General features: G+C 38.2%; 2 protein-coding genes across 5 annotated transcripts in view; one reads left to right on the forward strand and one right to left on the reverse strand.

Moving 5' to 3' along the window:
* Positions 1-23,227, forward strand: part of EMB25 (DEAD/DEAH box helicase) — a 404,169-nt gene that overhangs the window by 151,713 nt on the left and 229,229 nt on the right. For all 4 annotated transcript variants that reach the window (XM_089421275.1, XM_089421277.1, XM_089421280.1 and 1 more), the window contains 2 exons: positions 587-1,186; positions 1,327-1,605. In XM_089421275.1, coding sequence (XP_089277401.1) covers positions 587-1,186; positions 1,327-1,605 — 879 coding nt within the window. The remainder of the gene's footprint in view (positions 1-586; positions 1,187-1,326; positions 1,606-23,227) is intronic.
* LOC149260894 (uncharacterized) overlaps positions 10,540-23,227 on the reverse strand; it is a 30,860-nt gene continuing 18,172 nt past the window's right edge. Inside the window, exons 3-4 of the mRNA XM_089434091.1 lie at positions 13,970-14,134; positions 10,540-10,649 (exon numbers count right to left, since the gene is read on the reverse strand). Coding sequence (XP_089290217.1) covers positions 10,540-10,649; positions 13,970-14,134 — 275 coding nt within the window. The remainder of the gene's footprint in view (positions 10,650-13,969; positions 14,135-23,227) is intronic.

Consider the following 23,227-nt stretch of genomic DNA (forward strand, 5'->3'; position numbering starts at 1 on the left):
CATTTATGCACAATGCCAATCTGGGTTGTTTGTGTGATGCTGGGAGACTCAAATTTTCAGTGATTTTTAAACTAACACATAAAGCTATTATATTTGGATGGCGGAAGATTTTGTTACTGAAGCGTCCTTGTTTGAGGTATGCAGAATAGTTCTCCAGAATATTGTGGACTGACAAAACCTCACTGTAAGAGGTCACTCGAAATAGATTCTACAATTTTCTGCAAATTAAAATTTAAATACACTGCTTTTGTAGGGAAAATTAGGAGAACTTGGGGAATTAACAAAATTTCAGATTAAGATCAATCTGCCTATTCTATATCTTAATTCGCAGTCACCTTAAAATAAAATATTAAATTTAAATAGAAAACTAACTTCCAGAAGTTGATAAGTGTAAAATTTGAAAAAGACAAATTTAAGTTTCCACCTAAACATTTGTTTTTTTTTGAAATTATTTGAATCCTCTTATATTTTCATGTCTGAATCATTTTGTGGTGATTTTGATGCTTTTGCAAATTACTGTCATGCTAAAGTTCAATTCAGATTTCTACCTTGATCTTGAATCAGCTGGTGCTTTGATTTCCTGCAGGTTCCTCTTATTAGGGATACCTTGATGCATCTTAGGGCAAGGGATATGCTTCCAGCTATTTGGTTCATCTTCAGTAGGAGAGGTTGCGATGAAGCTGTTAAGTACCTTGAAAATTCCAGACTTCTGAATGATTATGAAGAGTGCAAGGTTGAGGCAGCATTGCAGATATTTCGGGCACAGTATCCAGATGCTGTAAGGGAGGATGCTGTTAAGTATCTTCTCCAAGGGGTTGCTGCTCATCATGCAGGCTGCTTACCTCTTTGGAAGTCTTTCATAGAAGAGCTTTTTCAGCAAGGCCTAGTGAAGGTTGTGTTTGCAACTGAGACACTCGCTGCAGGGATAAATATGCCTGCAAGGACGACTGTTCTTGCATCACTTAGCAAGAGAGGAGACCATGGACACTCGTTGTTAAGCTCAAATGCACTTCTTCAAATGGCCGGGAGAGCAGGGCGAAGAGGTATTGACAGACATGGGCATGTGGTTCTTGTCCAAACTCCATTTGAAGGTGCAGAGGAATGCTGCAAGCTTCTTTTTGCTGGTCCTGATCCACTTGTTTCACAATTTACTGCTTCATATGGAATGGTTCTAAACCTTCTAGTGGTATGTACTTGTCAAACGTGACTGGGCTTGGAATCAAGCAATTACATTTACTGTTACTTTATTGAAGTGGAAATTCAGGTGATTACTTGATCTTTATTTTTATCTTTTTAAATTCTGCCTGATTGGTGCACTGTTTTCAGGGTAGACGTCCTGTTCGCAAGGTACAGCATCCAAATGAGAGCATGGTGGCTCATGGGGGGCGTACATTAGAAGAAGCAAGGGTTTTGATTGAACAAAGTTTTGGAAATTATGTGGGCAATGAGGTCATGACAGCAGCAAAAGCGCAACTTGAGCAGCTTCAACAAGAAATAGAAAAGCTGGAATTGGAAGCTAGTGACCAAACTCTTCATGAGAAACTCAGAGGCGAATTGTCAAAGGATGAATATGAGAATTTCTTAAATCTGTTGGAACAACTAAGGGTATGCTATTTTTTGCAATGCTTCCTTGTTTTCTTCAGGTAGAAGGAACTAGAAGAAAGAAATATTGGTTGAAATCTTCTTGTTTCTATCAGTCTCCTTTGCATATATTTGTTCAAATTTTGTAGTTGTCTTTTACCCCTCACATAAGCTGTCTTTATTGTTGTCTGAGAAATATGGTTCTTTTGCTTCTTAAAACAGTAAAAATTATAGCTTCTCTTGAAGAAATATCAGTGAAATCCCTCAGAGTGAGCCTACAGTTCCCAGTTTTAGGACCACAATTTTATTGCCCAGCAGTATAATTCTTTGACTAAGTTTTACCTTGTACTTTGGTCTTGAGAATTCATGCCGAGTAAAAGGATCGATGGGCCAAAATGGTCCACATTAATTCCTACTTCTGTAGATTTTATTAATAATTAATCATCTGTGTTGGCAGTAATAATTTACAGTCCTACTGGTGTTCAAATTTACACAAAGATCCCAAGAGCTCAATCAAATGCTCTAAATTTGATCTATTCGGGAAAGTTGTGAGCCCTTTAAAGTATTGGCTGAACTTATTTCTTTGCAGTGATGCAATAGTGCGTATAAGCTTAACCTTTTTTAGAAAAATAGGCCATTGACAGTATGCCTTTGAGATTAGACCTATCATGAATGCCGTTCAGAGAATTGAAAATCTGAACTTTATCTCTTAGTTAAAATTGTGTTTGTTTAATTAAAAATTGTTCCACAGGCAATTAGCTTCTGAACATATAAAGGATTTTTTTTGCCATTGGGAACAAGGAAAACCTATTCACAGTCCAGACCAATGCATAAAATGTTGAAGAATGCTAAAAGACAAATTGATTTTTCTCAGAAAGTTGTTGGCCTATTCAACCATACAAATTGACCATATTTGCCAAAACTTGCTGATTTTGACCTGTTGACCACAATTTTGTCAACAGTCCAAGAAAGCAGTGTACAAGGAAGTCAGGAATTTTTTTCAAATATCAAAGTCATCAGTCAGCATGAATATACCATTGTAAACCCAATTTCTGCAAGGTTATTGTAAATGATGATAGTATGACCATTTAATTATGTAATGACACCTAGGTAAGCCTCTGATTTTGACAAAGGATTTCATCCTAGGAAGTTTTTTAACTTTTTCGAATTATGTGTGTTTGTAAACACGCTTAATCGGCTGAGTTTTTATTCCAGCTATAACCCCAAAGCTAGGGTGGAATTCGTTGGCAAGGTCTTAGGTGAGTCCTAGTCTTTATCGAGTCTATTGTAAAAGTGTGTTTAAGAATAATTCTAGTGCATGGTCCCTCATAATCAGGACACCATGGCTAAATTATTTTATTATAAACACACTTGGTTTCATACTAGATCATATTGTGTTGCAGAATTGGGTAATGTCTTGAGGGTTTGGTTTAAATTTGTATTTCCCCTTCCAAGAGTTGAATTAATTGTAATCTTTGATGCAAAAATGTTTGTGTATAGTCTTTGACAATTAGAAACCATAGCTAAAATATTTGAGGGTGGAAAAATAATTAAATCCTCTCTAGAGTCAATTAATTATTTTTTTTGACAAAATTAATATAAAATCCCAAGCCAACAAATTAATTAATTTAGATTCAAATATAATTATAGAGAAATTAATTTCTCTCCGAGTGGAAAATAATCAGAAATTCGCCGGTCAAAAGGAAGTCAATTTTTGGAGGTCCTCCACAAAGGGAAAAATGGATATTTTAAGAAAATTTGAGCCCTTGGACCTTGGTGGTTAAGTCAAAGTCAAATTTTGAGGAAATTAATCCAAAATATTATTTTTTTGATTAATAAAAATGGTTTTTATGAGAATTTCGAATTTTTCTTCAAATAAAAAAAATTCGTCGGTGGAAATTAAAAGAAGATCAAGTTATTTTCGATGGTCAAGATTAATTTGACAATGATCAAACCAACTAGCTGTTATTTTCCACTTGGTGGTGTTTTCTCTATATAAAGAATCTATTGAGCTTCTATTGATCATTTGATTTCTGAGTGAAACAATGTTCTATTTGTGAAAATTCCTAAATTCGAAATCCCTACTGCAGCAAACTGATGTTACTTCTCCTACTTGTTAATCCATACAAGTTATTTACTGTGTTCTACTGTAAATATCGAAGTAAATACAACTGCAGTATTCACTATTTAAAATAATATGTCGAAACAAGAAACTGAACAAGAAAGAGATACAACGCAAGTGACAGTTGTTTTTGGAAAAATGTCCCCGGAAAAACCCAATGTGGGAAAACCAGTGCAATAGATTTCAGGGTTTTTATTATTAAGCAGAAGTTATTTTTGAATACAAACTCTGGATGCCTTGTTGGCAATCCAGTATAGAGAATATCACTTGGCACAAGAAATTAGTGAGATTACCTCACTCTACACTGCAAGTCCCGGCTATTGCGGCAGCTGAACCAACGAGTCCCTGGCTACCTCTGTGCTGCCTCTATGCAATCACTGTGTAGGGAGAATGGTGGATTGGATAAGCATCAGGGGCATACATTCTTGAAGATTTGTACTGTGGCCAACATTTCCTTGTGTCAAGTATTGTGACAATGTATTAGGAAATGGTCCTATGAGGACATATCTTGGTGAACACTTGGGTGGGTTATGTGCCTCCGAGAGGTGGCGTGGTGTCCTATTGAATGCCTCTCAGCATTGTGCTCTGATCTAGTGGAGAGATAGAGCGAACTTGTTAAGACCTTGGTAGTTTGAAAATGCTGGTTATGGTGATGCTATCATCATTGATGCTTATCAATCCAGATCCTTTCTTATATGAATATTTCAACATGAGAATATCCTATTGAGTCATTATGAATTCCTCCCTAGTTAAGAGGGAGTGTTGAAATTGTAGTTAGTGTTGGTCTTCATAATGTAATGTAAGACTATCATTGATGTATTTATTATATTCGTTATTATATTTATTTTTGGTCAAAGCATGTTATTCATGCTTATAGAGTAAAAAAGAGTCTAAAAGAATTTATTATGAGTCAAAGAAAAATGTACTCGAGTCATGTCCCATTTGGACATTTGTAAGAAAAGAATTTTGAATTTTATGTTGAGTCAATAAGTCCACAAAATGTCAAGTTGGTTTGGGCCTACAAGCGACACTTGTTTGACCTCCTGGACAACTATATATAAGAAGCAAGTTCGACCCTCTTGGAGATCATTCATTCACACACAAGTACATCTAAACCATGTGAAGGAGGAAAAGAAGCAAAAGTCAAAGGAGAGACAAATGAAGTCAAAGAAGAGATAATTTTGCTTGACCAAATTTTAGACATGAAGGCCGAATTTTTCTGTGCTATTGCAGGCTTGCCGAAATTTCAAGAGTTGACCAAATTTGCGATAGTTTGACCATTGTTGACTCTGACATTGGAGGTGACTTGGTGGAGGGTTTGACATGGCATTTTTGGTGGCAGTTTTGGTCTTGGTCTTGGATATATCATTTTGATCTGATTCTATAAGAGCAAGATTGTTGGGTTTGTTGAAGAATCTAGGGCAAATGTAGTTAATGTGATTCTTCTTAGCATGATAACTATTTGTTGTTGATTTTTGGTAGCATTGGATGTGCTCCAGCCATGAAATTTGGTGGAGAGGCACTTGAGATCTCCAAGACCCAGAAATCGTTTGGAGAAATTCCACCTGGATGAAGAGATTAAAATAATTAATATTTTTAATGAGTTCCTAAGTCTAAACTTAGGAAAATAATTTTTTTAATGTGTATTAATAAAATATGGGTGAGAAAGTTCTATGTGACGAGGATCGAGCCAGTTCTAATCTTGGCCGTTGATTAGGGACTTAATCTCGACCGTTGATTCATCAACAGGAAAAGTATAAGAGGAGGCTTGAGGGTCAGTTGGAGACACACCAAGTGATCAAGGAATTCGATTTTCTGGGGTGAGTTTTGTTGAGGAAATCGAGTTAGTGATCAGAGTTGCAGAGAGGGGCAGTTCAATAAGGGATTTTCATCAAACGCTGAAGAATACATAGCCGAGAGGCAGCGTAGTCCCAGGAGAGACAGTGCAGGCCCTAGAAGGGTTGATGCAGAGGCCAAACAACTTGCGCAGAGGACGTAGAAGGCTGACGCAAAAGCCGTAGAGGCTGACACTGGGCCTCAGAGACAGCGTTGGGGAGATTCTGTGGGGCACACTGGGAGTAGATCAGCAGACTCTGAGCCGGGAGAGGGTGATGCAGCTCTTGGAGGAGTGACGCAGTTCCAGAGCAGTGCTTGGAGCAGCTTTCCTTGTCCAGCATAGGGAACAACCGAGGTCACTGTGGGGTTTGATCATCCAGTTGTTGATTTGCCGAAATATCTGTCTTTGGATAGAGGTACTTCTGCCAAGGATATTCTCTGTTGGGTGAGCTATTTCTGGCACCCTAGTTGTATTCACGAATCTGCTTAATAATACAAACCCTCTATATGTTGCACTGGTTTTCCCGAATTGGGTTTTTCCGGGGACGATTGTCCAAAAATAACAATGTCCCTTGTGTTATTGTCTCTGTTTATTTTAGTGAATGATCTGTATATTTGTGAAGGCTGCAATAGTGTTTACATCGATGTTTATGCAATTAAATAACTTGAAAATGAAAAGAACAAGTAGGAGATTGTAAACCAGTAATTGCAGTAGGGGTTTCTGATGTGTTATATTCAGGAATTTTCACATGGTATTAGAGCGATTGCAGATCATAGGCGATTGAAGACACTAGCCGAGAAATTTGAGAATTTGCAGTAGAGAAGCAGCTGTCCTGAGCAGTGTTGCGGGGGACCGTCCCCCCCCCTCGATCCCGCTCCCAATCCACGCTCCGGGTGGGAGCGGGTCGGGAGCGCTCTCCTGAAAAGGGAGCGATTTTGGGAGCGCGCTCCCTAAATTTTTTTTCGCTCCCTGCCTTTTCGGGAGCGTTTTGCCTTTTTTGCAAATTTTTTTTTAGTAATGTTCGAAATGCAATTTGTTTTGAAAGAAACAAATAATTTTTGAGTGGGGCAACTTAATGATCAAGTCTATGCCCTAGTATTGATATGCTATTCATGGTAATGTTTAAGAAGTAAAAATGACATTCTCCTTAATCTTCATTTTCATCCTTTTACTTAAATTTTTAACATTACCATGAAATAATTCAGGATGTTTGAGAGTGGTTCCGGCTTCATTGGATTTCATATGGAGAAAGTAGAATTTTAGATTTCATTCAAAATCCAACAGACTTATTAGTTTTTCAAGATTTCAGGATTGGGGGATTGTAATGTTTCCATTGAATTTTGTCACGTATTAGTGTATGGAACTCGTATTTAATCAAGAGCACCAATCCCTCTATGTACCTTGATGTTAGTGACATTGGTTGTCGAACTCCTCCATCATGACCCTCCTAAAAAAGTACGCATCACTCAAACAAAATTTTGACTTGACATGCTATGCTTGTTCTATCTTATGTTAATGCTTAAAGGGTGATATTAATGACAAAGATCCCTATATAGATACAGAGGTAATGACAAAGATACCTTTGGATATTAATGCTTAGAGGGTGATATTAATGACAAAGATCCTGATTTTCCAACAAGAAAAAATTAGACATTTCTCGTGGTGGCAAGAGGCCCAAGCATAAGCAATACATAATAGATTTACTTCTCTTCTCTAATTTCTAGTAGCTTTTATAGCTATTGACTCTTTCATATTTATTATGATATTTTTTTAAACAATATATGACAATTTAGGTTTGAAGTTGGCAATTATAACTCATTAGTAATGAATTATGAATATGATGCTTCATGAAAGTTGAAAGTTGTTTCATTTCATTTCATTTTATAACATTCCATTTCATGTTAGATATTATTTGTTGTAATGGTTACCCTTAGCTTACAAGTACAACTTTGGTGATCAATGATGATAAATGTTATATATTGAATTTTGAAAGCTTGAAACTTTAAGATTGATAAATCATGAGACTGAATATGTTGTCTGTTACTATGTTACTAACTTGTGGACCTGGTTGATGAAGATTATAACTTTTAGATCATTGTTGTTATATGGTTCGAAACTTCAATCTATGGTTTTTTTTTTTTATGTTTTTTATATCTAATTCATAATACTACATATTTTTGTTGACATATATGTATCAAAATATAAAAAATATAAAAAATATATATATTATATAAAAAACGCTCCGGGATTCGCTCCTAAACTGGGAGCTTCTGAAAATGTCGCTCCCGTTTTCACTCCCGCTCCCCGCTTTCGCTCCCGCTCCCAAGTAACACTGGTCTCGAGAAACAATGCTGTTCCAGAGCTGAAGAGGTAAGAGGAGGAGTGATGCAGAGTCTCACGCAGTGCTTGCGTTAGCATTCTAAGCTAGGAGAGGAAGACGCAGTAGTTGCGTCAGCCATCAGGGGTAGCGCAGAGGCAGAGGAGGGCTGGTCAGGCTCACGCAGAGCCACGCCATCTTTCTGAACCAGGAATGATTGATGCAGTTGGCCAGGAGGAGCAGATTCAACTGATGCAGAGATTGTGCAGAGCTTGAAGGGCTCAGATTTTTCTAGTTGCCGGGGCTAAGGGAGCTGTGCAGATTTTGATTTGTGGAGCTGGTGGGACACTGTTTTTGTCGGTGTAGAACAGTGTCTAAGGAGACTGAACCAAGGTAGAGGGAATCACTACCTTGACGAATTTCTAGCCAAGAAATCTAAATCCGGGTTGCAACAGCAAAGGAGGATTGGAGAGGAGCGATTCGACAGTTGGCCGGAGGATTTTTGGGAGGGAAATTAGGACTCAGAGGGAGTCTAGAAAAGAGGAGCAGAGATGGCAGTGAACAGATTGAGGGATCAGGACAGATTGGATGAGGCTCCAATTTTGTCATCTGGAAGGCCACGATCCTAGCAATCCTAGATAAACATCGCATCAAGGACTATTCCTTGAAAACAGTAGCTGTTCCAGTTGACCTTCATGCAAATGAGAAGTATGAGGAGGCCCAGGTGAAGGCGAAATGCATGATCCTAGACGGGGTTAAGGATCATGTCAAACCATATATTGCTGAGAAGAAAACAACAAAGGAGATGTGGGACACCTTGACCACCTTATACCAGGGCTCTACCGTGTAGCGGAAGATGTTATTGGAGAATCAGCTGAGGTCATATCAGATGCAAAATAGAGAGGAGATAGATCCATTCCTTCTCCAGTTGCAAGGGATTCGTGACCAGTTTACTTTCGTGGGGTCTACATTGGATCCAAAGTTCATGGTCAGGACTCAGGACTACCCTAAATGCTGTCGCCGAGGAGTGGGAGACATTTGTCCAAAGCATTTTGGGCAAAGCGACTCTCCCCAGTTGGGAGGAGATGTGGGCAGCTCTTCGACATGAAGAGCTCAGGAGATTGACCAAGGTGGGGAGTAACGGTAAGGGAGTTCGAATCAAGAAGGAGGATGAGGAGAATGCAACTCTCACATTAATGGGACAACAGGGGGTACAGAAGAGGAAGAAGAAAGACATCTCCAAGGTCAAGTGCTTCAACTGGGGGAGATGGGACATTATGCCTCTCAGTGCCCCAGGAAGAAAGGTAAGGGAGAAGCTTCCGACTCAAAGGCTGCTACAGCAAAGGCGGAGAAGGACGTCGAGAGTGATGACGATTGTGCCATGAGTGCTCATGCGCCTCTAGAGAAGAGGTGTAGAGACTTGGAGTTGTAGTCAAGAGGACTACAGAGGTTGGGGCAGGATCCTTGAGGTGCCCAAACTCTTGGATCACATATGGCTATGAGAGCCCTAAACGACAGTAGCATGATGACAGGTGTTAGGTGGAGCAAGGTGTGATGGAGCGGCAAGGCAGTGCTAGAGTGCAGAAGTCTGTAGCAGCACAATAGAGGTTGCAACAGTACAAGAGGCACAAAGGTGTTTGCAGCAGCGCAGTGGCAATAGAGAGAGCACATGATTGCAACAGAGGTAGCTTCAGCATCACGAGGCTTCCAGATTGACCAGGATGTCAGTATTTGGGTGAAGTTAGTAACTTACTTCTTGGTAACTAAGTTGCAGTGCAACAGTTAGCAATGGCAGTACTATGGGCAACATGAGGCAACATTTTGAGAGGGAGCTGCAGTACATATGTAGCACTAGCAGTGGCAGTGTCATGGGCAACAATGCAGTGGATGTGGAGCAGTAGGCCAAGCAGCAGCACAGAGGACCGATGCGGAGGATTAGTGTGATGCTTCTATGGTGAGGCATGTAATGACCCATTTATAAATACAAAAAACGCAAGCATAATAGCAGGTATACGGTACATGCATATGATAGCTACATATGCATGTGTCGCATACATCGCACTAGTATTTTATACTAAATTGATTATAAGTGCTAGATACCATGACCCTTCTTGGAATAGAAGTTCTACACATTCATCAATATTGCGTAATGTATGGTTAGATCAAAGAGGACTACATATATATTATATGCTCTAGAATATTGATAAAATTATATTAATAAATTAATAAAATAAAGGTTAAAAATTAAATTTAAATAATTAATTAAAAAAAAGATCCAAGTATAAAGTTTATAAATGTTATATTAAAACAAATATAAATAAAACAATGTGTTATGTTAAAAATATATATAATGTTATAATGTCCTAATGGTACGTGTATATACAAATGTGATGGTCATATTAAAAGAATAATTAATAAATACTATATGGTTCAAAACATAAAGGTGTATTCATCACGACCTGAAACAAGATTAGGAGGAGGATACGTAGGCGCAGGCGTGGCATTAGCAGGGTGAGCGGTGGCTGCAGGTGGGAGGGCGGCCACCGCCAAACCAGAGGATAAAAACCGCAGGAAATGGATTGAGCAGGGGACGAAAAACCAGAGGGAAGAATTCGGAAGGAGAAGGGGAATCAGCCATTGGAAGAGCTTGAGAGTTCCGAGGTTCTAGGCATGGGGGAACAGTCAGCTTCTGTTAAGAAGCTTATTGGATTGAGCAGCCAGGCTCTGCTTAGTCTGGCTGGGAGGATTCGGTCTCTCGGTAACTGGAGCAGCGTAGCCGGAGGCATCTTCAACTGCAGGAGTACAGGTAGGTACCTCAACAGTGCCGTTAATCGATTTTGTCAGGTTTTTGTTGAAAATGTTACAGGTTCATGCTTTAAATCCCTTACTGTCTTTTGCATTTGTTTATCGGTTCTTACATATGGTATCAGAGGTGTTGTTCAAACCCTCTCGACCTCAGTGTAATTTTTGTGGTTGAATTCTGCTGCGTGAAAACTTTTAAGAAATTTACGGTTACATTCTGTGGTTGAATTCTATGTATTCACGAAATTAAATTATGAGTCTCTAGGGTTGGTGATAATATTTCGGTTGTCGTGAATATTCAGAAAATTTACTGGGTAAAAAAAAATCAGTCTTTTATAAACCGTGGACAGCAGGTTTCGAATCTACGCGGGTTACAATCTCTATCTGAAAAAGACTATAAAGGCTAGAAAGGCCGTGGACGAGAAGATTCGAACCTGCACGGGCAGAGCCGACATGATTTCTAGTCATGCCCGATAACCACTCCGGCATGTCCACCTGTGCGATTGGAGTCTCAACGTATTTGTTGTCTTGCTGTTTGTTGTAAGGACCGTAGCGATCGTTCCTACTCATCTGAGTCAAAATGGGGTGAGGTAACCCTCTTCTAGGTAAAAAAATGGAGTCAATTGATGTTTCAGTTTCTTCTCGGCTCTGCCTTGATCGCGTATGAGTAGGGTTCGAACCTGGGTGGATACCTTATTCGTTTATGTCATTTTATATGAATTCCTTTGCAATGCCATCAATTACACTTGGTTGTGTATCACATAGTTGTAATTCAAAAGCGCATATTTCTTCTGGTTTGCAGCCAATCCTACTCGCAATCAACTGTAGTAAAAGCGAATGATGCTGCATGCTCTCAGAATCTTCACCTTCTACTATATTCGTTTCTACTGTCAATCTGAATTAAATTCCGATATTTTTTTTATAAGCTAGCTGTACTGAAATTTATATTAACTGAAAGCCACTTAAGGTGACTTGACTTCAAAACATGAAAATACAGCCATGGCTCCGTGTTGCGCTGCAAAACTTGACCAAATATGTTCACTTTCAATCAAATAAGGTGTTCGGAGGCTTCTTTTACTTACAAGAGAATTAGATAAAAGATTTTTAGACATGCAAATCTAGGTTTTAACCTTTAAATTTATGAAGTAGGTCATTGACCACTTTATGAGAGCAAGAAAAGCTCGGGTTTTTGTCAAATTTCTTTTAATTTTGTTAGGTGCTGTAAGTGCTCCTAATTAGAGCAAACTGAACTGAATTTTGAACAATCTGAAAGTAGATGATGATCCTCTTTGACAAAATTGTCGAACCTCATTTAATTCATATCATATGATGGTCATGTCATTTACTTTGTTCCAGTTTATCCATTTTTGCGAAGTGAGCCATAGTATGCTACATAAATAGTGGTCTAGATGTTTTGTTTGGTGAAGTAAGGGCCGATTGGTTTGCGCTGGATAAAATGCTTGTTGTTTGTTAACATTATCCCTTTTGGAATGTATCGATTCCCAATGACATCTCACCTCACCTTGTCTCACTGGATTGTTTATCTATTTAATGGATTTTGATCTTCTGCACATGGAAGGATTTTTAAGATGTCATTCACAACTATTCACATAATCTTGATTTTGAAGGACATGCAATTATGAATTATGCTTCTGAATTGCAAGCATACATGTGACTTCACTAGTTTATTTGGTTTTTTTGAAATACTTTAAGCCAATGAACATGTCCTCGGTTTTGAAGAAACTATATTGCTTTGTATTTAGAACTCCTTGCGAGATATTGTTGAGAGCTATGTTACCAGAAATGTGATGTCTTGCCAAGAAACTACAAAGAGTCAGAAACAGTATGGAAAACACTCTTTCTAGGGTTTTTTTAAGAACAGTTGTAAAATAAAAGAAAAGAAAAACAATTAAACAGTTGAAGACACATTTATGTGCATATTATGCATAGTGCAAGCGGGGACTGTTTCTTATTCTGAAACCCTTTGCCGTCCATTTATTCTTTCGTTGTCATTCGCTTTACCATCACACAGCCCGCAATAGTCAAATCTCGATCAAACCAGGTGTGCCATAATCCACCCCATACAGTTGAACACCTATTTCCGTGTTCCGTGCTTATTCAATGATCGAAATGTGGCACTGCAGACTGATTTATTGGAGATTAAATATATTAGTAGCCATCCGTATTTTTTAGTTTGGTCTGAAAACTGTCTTTACTGTTAAAATATGTTGTTATGTACTAGCCGTTTGCCATATTCATCATAAATAAATTGATCTTCTGTTTTACATTTAGAATATTCCAAAAACTTAACGTGATTTGGTTACATTATAGTTGTTCCATGTCTCTCTTCTGCTGTATTGGTTGAGGTCTGACCACTCTTATAAAATTTTAGGATCATTCTGTGAAGCATATACAATGTGCAAGTCCTAGAGCTGTCTGAAGTAAAGCCTGATTGCAAATTTTCATTATGTGAAACCCTCTCAACACTGCATACTCCTCTGCATATTGACAAGAATGTTTAGGATCTATATACTGGGTAATAGTGCCTTTTGTCCTCGGTCACTCAAATTTCAAAGTAGGATATTATACAAACATTAAAAGAACCATTTTTCTACCTTGCCTGATCAATTGCAATATATAGGCCACTGACCTACATTTTATGTACAATTTGACTATTGATCTGAATTTACCCTTCAGTTTGACCCCCAACCTACATTTATGGTATGGTAGACTGCTGAACTGTGTCTCTTCTAGATTTTAATCATGACATGTCTATGGTAAATTTCCCGGCTAAAGGTCAAACTGATATGGAACTAGAACAATCCTTCATTTATATATATTATAGGTTTAATCCATATCTAAGTAATATATTCAAAAATATAAATATGTATGCCCTTCTTTAAAGGTAATAGCTAGATTGAGGTGTGACAGGTATGTTGCCGATGTTCATTGTAATGAGGCATTTAACATTTTCATCTTGAGAATGTTATTTAGTAATAAATTTTAGATGATCTACCTTAGGAGCTAATGACCATACACTTCTGCATTATTTCATATTAGGATAGAATACCCTGCATTAGGACAAGGAGGTCGCGAGACCACCCTCCTTGACCTCGGTACCAGTAAGATCTGCCTAGCAGATAAAAATAGCAAAAACTACACCCATTTATGAATGTGAAGTTGCAAAAGAAAATTATATGTTAAAATCGATTGTCTAACTCAAAATTTTTATAGAATTTTATTATGTATACAGGAACCATTACAATGGTAAAGACATATGAGCGACGACGACGTGATTGGGCAGCATCACCGTCATTAATACTGCCACCATCGCCATCATCATCCCCATTGCCGCCACCATCACCATCGTCACCACCAAGACCATTATCAACATCAATCGCCCCAGCACCAGAGTTGACCATGATAATGAACTCATTGGAAGCCTTATTGGAGACATTAAAAGAATCAACTAAGGCTAAGACCAAAGAGGAATTTCAACCTTTAGCTACCAGTTCAGCGGAACTAAAGAATTTTAAGTCCAAAAGACCAAAAGAAGACATTTCTAGGGAGCTTCAGAAAATTAGACTCCCAGAATTCTCAGGAGGTCGAGCAGGTGAACGCACTGAAGCATGGTCAGAAGGAATGAACAGATGCTTTAGATTAAGAGAATATTCTTCTTCGGCAAAAACAAAAATTGCGGTATTTCAATTAAAGGAAAGTGCCTTGATTTGGTGGGGAAATCTAGAAAAGCAGCTGCACCTTACATCGGATAATGTCCCTTGGGAACTATTTGAGGAAAGGTTCCATGCAAAGTATTTACCTCCATACTTTCAACAACAGCAAGCTAGAGCCTTTCATACATTAATTCAAGGAAATAAAATAGTGGAAGAGTATGAGATAAGGTTTATGGAGCTTGTAAAATACATTCACTACTTAGATTCTGATGAACGTCAAGCTGAACGCTTCATATTTGGGTTAAATCCTCGCATCAGAGCCTTGGTAAGCATGTGGAAACCATCATCAGTAGCTGAGGCGGTTGAATGTGGTCGTTATGTAGAAGAGCACCTTGGAATCAAAAAAGATATAGGGCCAGCAAAACCTTTACAATAAGGATTTCCAGGAAAGTCTCCCCGAAACTTCTTCAGAGGAGGTAGCTCGAGGCCACCTTACGGTAACAGGTTTACCCCAAGAAATATAGGAACAAGAGCTCCCATGGCAGTAAACACTATAGCCGCGGAATTGTCAAACACCAGTCCATGGACATCTCGAAGGACTGCTAGTAGAGGAAGAAATTCGAGAGGAATCAACATGAGAGGACGAAGCTCATTCTCTAGAAATTCACGTCCTGATTCAAGAGGATCAACGCAGCTTAATTGTTGGGGATGTGGGCGACTGCATTTTCAACGTGATTGTCCAGAAGCTTTGTCAAATATATTGCATAGGACTGGAAAGGAACCAATATTAAACAATCGAGGTAATCATAGAATTCATGCAGTAGTCAGCAATGACCAAGCAGCGCATCAATCCACTGTACTGGAATCTTCAGGTATTATCAATGGTATAAAACTCAAAATCTTATTTGATACTGGTGCCACAGATAGTTTCATTTCGTCATATGCATTAAACAAATGTGGGTTGGCAGCTCGTAGGCAAAATGATTTCAATCAGGTGGAAATGGCCTCAAGAGAACTCCAATCCGTGGGCTTAAGTGTGGATCAATGCAAAATTGACCTAGGGGTCTGTACGACTAAACTGAAAGTTTATGTCACAGCTTTGGGAACTTATGATCTTATCATAGGTATGGATTGGCTAGAAGCTCATCAAGCTTGGGTAGACTGTTATGGGAAAAGAATTCTAGGTATAAATGATGAAGGAGAAGTAATCCAAATTCAAGGAATCAAGAGGAAGGTATCTTTACGCTACATATCAGCAATGAAAATGAAGCGTTGTTTAAGGAAAGGTTGTCAGGCTTATGTAATTCAAGAAGTAAGCGAAGAAAAAGGACCATCCTTAGGACAATATCTGGTGTTAGCCGAATTCCCAGATGTATTTCCAAAAGAACTACTAGGATTACCCCCGGTAAGAGAGCTGGATCTCACTATTAAATTAAAACCAGGTACCCAACCGATCTCTAAAACGCCTTATAGAATGACAATTCTAGAACTTCAAGAATTGCAAATTCAATTGAAGGAACTACTGGATATAGGGCATATTCGGCCCAGTACATCACCTTGGGGCGCTCCAGTAATTTTTGTGAAGAAGAAAGATGGATATTTAAGATTATGCATAGATTATCGAGACTTGAATCGAGCTACAGTAAAGAATCAATACCTTATGCCTCGAATCCATGATCTTTTCGATCAAATGAAAGGAGCTGCTGTCTTTTCAAAAATTGATCTTCGATCAGGCTATCATCAGCTAAGGATTTCTGAAAACGATATTTCTAAGAATTCCGGACACGTTTTGGACATTATGAATTTACTGTGGTACCATTTGGATTAACAAATGCACCAGCAGTATTCATGAATCTTATGAACAGTGTTTTCCGCGAATATCTTGATCAATTTGTACAAGTCTTTTTAGATGATATTCTCATCTATTCCAAGAATAAGAAAGAGCATGAAGATCATTTACGGATAGTATTGTCCTGCCTTAAAGAACGTCAGCTGTATGGAAAACTATCCAAGTGTTCATTCTTTCAGGAAAAGATTCATTATTTAGGTCATATCATATCAGGTGAAGGGATTTCAGTAGATTCTGAGAAGGTAAAAGCAATCATGGGATGGCCAATACCGAAAAATGCACATGAGATACGAAGCTTTATGGGTTTAGCCGGTTATTACCGAAGATTTGTGGAGGGATTTTCCAAAATCACAAAGCCGATTACAACCCTTCAGCGTAAAGGTGTTAAGTATGAATGGACTGAGGAATGTAATAAAGCATTATCTGAACTCAAAAGACTACTCACCAGTGCACCAATCCTAAGAGTCCTAGATATGGACAAAGATTTTACGGTATGTACTGATGCATCCAAATAAGGGCTGGGTGCAGTGTTGATGCAGGATAGAGGAGTGATAGCATATGCTGCCAGAAAGTTAAAACCTCATGAAGAACTCTATGCTACTCATGATTTAGAATTAGCCGCTGTAGTGTTAGCTTTAAAGATTTGGAGACACTATCTAGTGGGACGAAGTTTTACTCTTAAAAGCGAGCATCAAAGTCTACAATATTTGTTCACCCAAAGAGACTTAAATGCCAGACAAAGGCGATGGAGTGAATTCCTAAGTGAATATGACTTCAGAATATCATACATTAAGGGAAAAGAAAATGTGGTAGCAGATGCTTTAAGCAGAAGACCTCAGATATTTTTCTCATACCCATTAAAGTAGATTTAAGACAACGAGTACTAGAACATCTTATAAAAGATAGCTGGTATTTAAAGGTGAGATCGAGTCTTGAGGGTAAAAAGCCAAAAGAATCTAAATTTGAGGGATATGAATTAAAAAACGATGGAATATTATGATTCCATGGAAGGATGTATATTCCTGATAATAAGGATCTTCAAGACACTATCCTTGGGGAAGCCCACAGAGCAGTATATTGTGCACATCCTGGAGTAGGGAAAATGAATGCGGATACCAAGAAACTCTTCTTCTGGTTAGGCATGAAATGTGATATCACTCAATTTGTTGCAAAATGTTTGGAATGTTAGCAAGTAAAAGCGGATCATTGTCATCCAGCGAGTCTCTTATAACCTCACAACATTCCTATGTCTAAATGAGAGATCATTTCTATGGATTTTATCACTGGGCTACCTCTTACTTCTCAAAGACACAATGCCATTTTGGTAGTAGTGGATAAACTAACAAAAAGCGCCCATTTCATTCCCATAAGAGATACTTATGATGTTGCTGACGTAGCTCGAGTATTCATAAATGAAGTTATCAGATTTCATGGAGTACCTAAGAAGATTATATCCGATAGAGATTCGTGATTCACTTCTAGATTCTGGACTTGCATGCAGACAACCTTAGGAACTCAACTAAATTTAAGCACTGCTTACCATCCTGAGACTGATGGGCAAACAGAAAGAGTAAATCAAGTACTTGAAGACATGTTGCGAATGTATGTTATGGATCAGCAATCACACTGGGAAAAATATTTACCCTTAGTCGAATTCGCATACAATAACAATTACCACAATTCGATTGGAATGCCTCCATTTGAAGCATTATATGACAGACTTTGCAGAACACTGTTAAGTTGGGACAGGTTAGAAGATCGAGTGATAATAGGACCAGAATTAATCCATGAAATGGAAGAACACGTAAGACAAATTAGACAACAATTAAAGGAAGCACATGATAGACAAAAGAGTTATGCTGATGCTCATAGAACTGATAGGAGGTATGAAGTAGGGGATCAGGTTTTCATCTGCATCAAACCGAATAAAAATACTATTCGATTCGGAAAAGGGACAAAGTTGTCACCCCAATTTATTGGACCATTTAAAGTCATGGAAAGAGTTGGACCTGTTGCCTATCGTCTTGCCCTGCCACCTCACTTGCATAGAATTCATAATGTATTTCATGTTTCTGTATTAAGACATTATATAGTTGATCAATCTCATAACATTCAATGAAAGGAATTGCAGGTATCGGACGAGGGAGTCGTATCAGTCGAACCATTATGTATACTGGAACGTAGGGTTCGACAGCTCAGGAATCGCCTGATGGACCAAGTTAAGGTCCAATGGGACAAACATAGTCTTGGATCAGCTACTTGGGAAAATACAGAAGACATATGTCAAAGATACCCTAATCTATGTCAATTTTGAAGAACTTTAAACTATGTTTAATATATATTTACTTCACTGTAATCAGAGACTCAGAACCATTTTGAATGATTATATATAAACGTGAAATTTTGTGACATAATATATGTTTAACTTCTGCTGGTACATGGATACCAAAACGATATAGGTTGTTGATCTTACTAAATTATAGTTGTCAAAGTAAAGTTTAAGACAGTTAAATGATTTTACTTCTGATAGGAATTAAGATATTATAAATCTGTTTTATTTATACATGTCAATATGATCAATGGAATAGAAATCAGGGAATAATTACATTTTAAATGAAAGACAAACGACATGCATAGAATATGGCAAAATATGTTATACTGAAGTGACATATGTGAATAATACATGAGTTATTTTGAATATGCTGATGCATATTTTTCGAATGCATGGATAAGTGTATGATTGCAGATAATAAACAGTTACCGGGATGACCACGTGATGACAGAACCTTAGAACAATTAAAGCTCAAAGTGATTCTATGATAGGGTATTAGCCCTAATTCCACTGGGAGGGGTGGAGTTGTTGCCCACCATTTATCCTCCGAACCCTGAAGTCATGCGAGGATTGTGCGAATTATGCTCCTCTGGACGTGCGATGATGACTGCCGGATGTCTACTGGAAATCAGGTCGGTATAACCGACGCTGTCACCTTAGAGTTTATGAATGGTTAGGTCAGTAAAATTGACACCATGGCATACTCCAGTAGAGGACGGATAGGATGGGAGAGGAAAAGATTAGGCAGGATAAGATGATTTTAGAATAGCTTGGGAACCTGGATAGCGCAAGGCATGACCATTAAAATCATAAACCTAAAACACTAATTTTATAATCTCTTTATATTAAAATAAAAAATTTCTTTACAAACCTAAGAAAGGTGTACTAATTACTATCATAAGTAATCAGATAAAATAAAAACTCTAACTTCGGGACGAAGTTTTCTGAAGGGGGAGTGTATGTAATGACCCATCTATAAATACAAAGAATGCAAGCATAATAGCAGGTATACGGTACATGCATGTGATAGCTACATATGCATGTGTCGCATACACTGCACTAGTATTTTATACTAAATTGATTATAAGTGCTAAATACCATGACCCTTCTTGGAATAGAAGTTCTACTCATTCATCAATATTGCATAATGTATGGTTAGATCAAAGAGGACTATATATATTATATGCTCCAGAATATTGATAAAATTATATTAATAAATTAATAAAATAAAGGTTAAATATTAATATAAATAATTAATTAAAAAAAAAGATCCAAGTATAAAGTTTATAAATGTTATATTAAAACAAATATAAATAAAACAATGTGTTATGTTAAAAATATATATAACGTTATAATGTCCTAATGGTACGTGTATATACAAATGTGATGGTCATATTAAAAGAATAATTAATAAATACTATATGGTTCAAAACATTAAGGCGTATTCATCACGACCTGAAACAAGATCAGGAGGAGGATACGTAGGCGCAGGCGTGGCATCAGCAGGGTGAGCAGTGGTTGCAGGTGGGAGGGTGGCCACCGCCAAACCAGAGGATAAAAACCGCAGGAAATGGATTGAGCAGGGGACGAAAAACCAGAGGGAAGAATTCGGAAGGAGAAGGGGAATCAACCATTGGAAGAGCTTGAGAGTTCTGAGGTTCTGGGCACAGGGGAACAGTCAGCTTCTGTTAAGAAGCTTACTGGATTGAGCAGCCAGGCTCTGCTTAGTCTGGCTGGGAGGATTCGGTCTCTCGGTAACTGGAGCAGCGTAGCCAGAGGCATCTTCAACTGCAGGAGTATAGGTAGGTACCTCAACAGTGCTGTTAATCGATTTTGTCAGGTTTCTGTTGAAAATGTTAGAGGTTCATACTTTAAATCCCTTACTGTCTTTTGCATCTGTTTATTGATTCTTACAAGGCATTACTAGAGCACATTCCTAACTAAGAGGGAGTGTTAATTTTGGGTAACATTGGATGTACTCTAGCCATGAAATTTGGTGGAGAGGCTAAGGCACATGAGATCTCCAAGACCCAGAAATCGTTTGGAGAAATTCCTCTCGGATAAAGAGTTATTAAAATAATTAATATTTTTAATGAGTTCCCAAGTCTAAACTTAGGAAAATAAAAATATTAATGTGTATTAATAAAATATGGGTGAGAAAGTTCTAACTGACGAGGATCAAAACAATTCTAATCTTAGCCGTTGATTAGGGACTTAATCTCGACCGTTGATTCATCAACAGGAAAAGTATAAGAGGAGGCTTGAGCGTCAGTTGGAGACACACCAAGTGATCAAGAAATTCGATTTTCTGGGCGAGGTTTGTTGAGGAAATCAAGTTAGTGATCAGAGTTGCAGAGAGAGGCAATTCAGTAAGGGATTTTCATCCAAGGCTGAAGAATATATAATAGAGAGGCAACGTAGTGCTGTGAGAGACAACACAGGCCCTAGAAGGGCTGACGCAGAGAATGCGAAAGGCTGACGCAGGTGACGCAGAAGCCGTAGAGGCTGACGTTGAGCCTCAGAGACAACGCTGAGGAGATTCTGTGAGGCAGACTGGGAGTAGATCAACAGACTCTGAGCTGGGAGAGGGTGACGCAACTCTTGGAGGAATGACACAGTTCCAGAGCAGTGCTTGGAGCAACTTTTGCTGTCCAACATAGGGAACAATGGAAGTCACTATGGGGTTTGATCATCCGGTTGCTGATTTGCCAAAATATCTCTCTGAGGTACTTCTGCCAAGGATATTTTCTGTTGGGTGAGCCATTTCTAGCACCCTAGTTGTATTTATGAATCTGCTTAATAATACAAACCCGCTATATGCTGCAATGGTTTTCCCGAATTGGGTTTTTCTGGGGATGATTGTCCAAAAATAATGGTGTCCCTTGTCTTATTGTCTCTGTTTATTTCAGTGCATGATCTGTATATTTGTTAAGGCTACAATAGTGTTTACATCGATGTTTATGCAATTAAATAACTTGTTAATGAAAAGAACAAGTAGGAGATTGTAAACCAGTAATTGCAGTAGGGGTTTTGATGTGTTAGATTCAAGAATTTTCACATTTGTGAGGTATTTTAACTTTTTCTTATTAGCACAGTCTTCTCTTGATATCATTAGTGTGTGTATTTCTTGCTTCATCAAATAGTTACCAAAATGCAGGAGACAAGAACACAAGATGTTGGCTTTCTGCTAGGGCCAAAACCCCTCCCTCTTGGAGAGGAATACCCGCAGAAAATTCTTCTTATAGAGATTCCAATTGACGAATACCAAGACCATGACACTTGACCTATCATGCCACTCCAAGACCAAGACAACATTCGTATTCTTTGTCACTGCTAAGATCATCATCACTGCTACTTCATCATTGATCCATCTTGACTGAGATGATTGCTGCACATTGAGATCATCTCTACCACCATTACTATTGCACCTTGCTGCACTACCACGAAGATCTTCATTACTGCTGTGTCCTCACCGAGATCTTCTCCACAACATAGAGATTTGAGATATATAGTAGAGTTGTACTAAGATTCACCGAGACTGTGATCTTCTCTATTAAGGTCTTGACTGTAGTTATACTGAGATCATTATTACATCTGTTATGACTTCTTCTAGACTGAGACAGAGTATCACTTTAGAATCTTTCTCTTCACACATATGACGAGATAGTGAGGCTGCTTCACTGTGTTAGTAGTCCAAGACTATGACCATTATTGAGACCTTCATTACTATTGGTTTACTGAGATAATGATTGCTATCCTTGTATCGATATTATGATTGCAGGTATGCCGAGATTGCCATCACCAAGGAGTATTAGACTGCAATTGCCTACGAAATCGCAGAGGCATCTGAGAACCTTCCTGCACCCATCCAAAGTAGTGCCATCCGAGGTCTTGCACCTCCTGTACCCATCTGAAATTACAGACGGTCTGAGATTCTTGATTTCTTGTGGTGACCCAGGGGGGTATTTATAGTTGTTCTGCCTCCGTAAATAAGCCAACATGTCACAATGAACTGTGTGTCTCCACATATGAGCCGACTTGTCATTTAAATATATTTTGAGGCCGACATGACTGTCTTCTTCATTGTTTAGCTTGGAGACTTCTTCTTGTGCTTGTCTAGGAGGGATATTCTATACTTGTATACATTACACAGGCTCAAGAAGAGCTCCTTATGTCTTTGACTCTTTGACTTTCCTAGACCTATGAAACGAGTAAGAAACTCATTTTTATAAATTACAAAAATAATATTTATTTTTCTTGGCAAGTACAAAGATCAAAATTACATTGTAAATACCGAACCTAGTTACACTTTCTTCAACACTACCTCTTAACTAGGGAGGTATTTATAATGGTACTTGGTCATTCTCAATTTGAAGAATCTCTTATAAGAAGAATTGGATTGGTAATCCCATTTGTATAGCATCATATCAACTAAAATTTGTGAAAATTTCTGAATCTTTATAAACAGAAATCCCACTGCAGTCACTGGTTTAACATCTCCTACTTGTTATTTCATTCAACAAGTTATTTAATTTATAAACACTGATGAAAAACACTACTACAGACTACACTGACATACATATCATAAACTAAAACAATAGATGAGCCAAACACCCAAGGGACATCATTAGCTTTGGACAGCACGTCCCTGGAAAAACCCATTGTGAGAAAATCGATGCAGCAGATAGAGGGTTTGTATTATTAAGTAAGCAG

Source organism: Pinus tabuliformis, chromosome 6 (genome assembly GCF_031772625.1).
Source record: "Pinus tabuliformis cultivar Carrire ecotype Pingquan chromosome 6, CPIR1, whole genome shotgun sequence".
In the NCBI taxonomy this organism is placed as follows: domain Eukaryota; kingdom Viridiplantae; phylum Streptophyta; class Pinopsida; order Pinales; family Pinaceae; genus Pinus; species Pinus tabuliformis.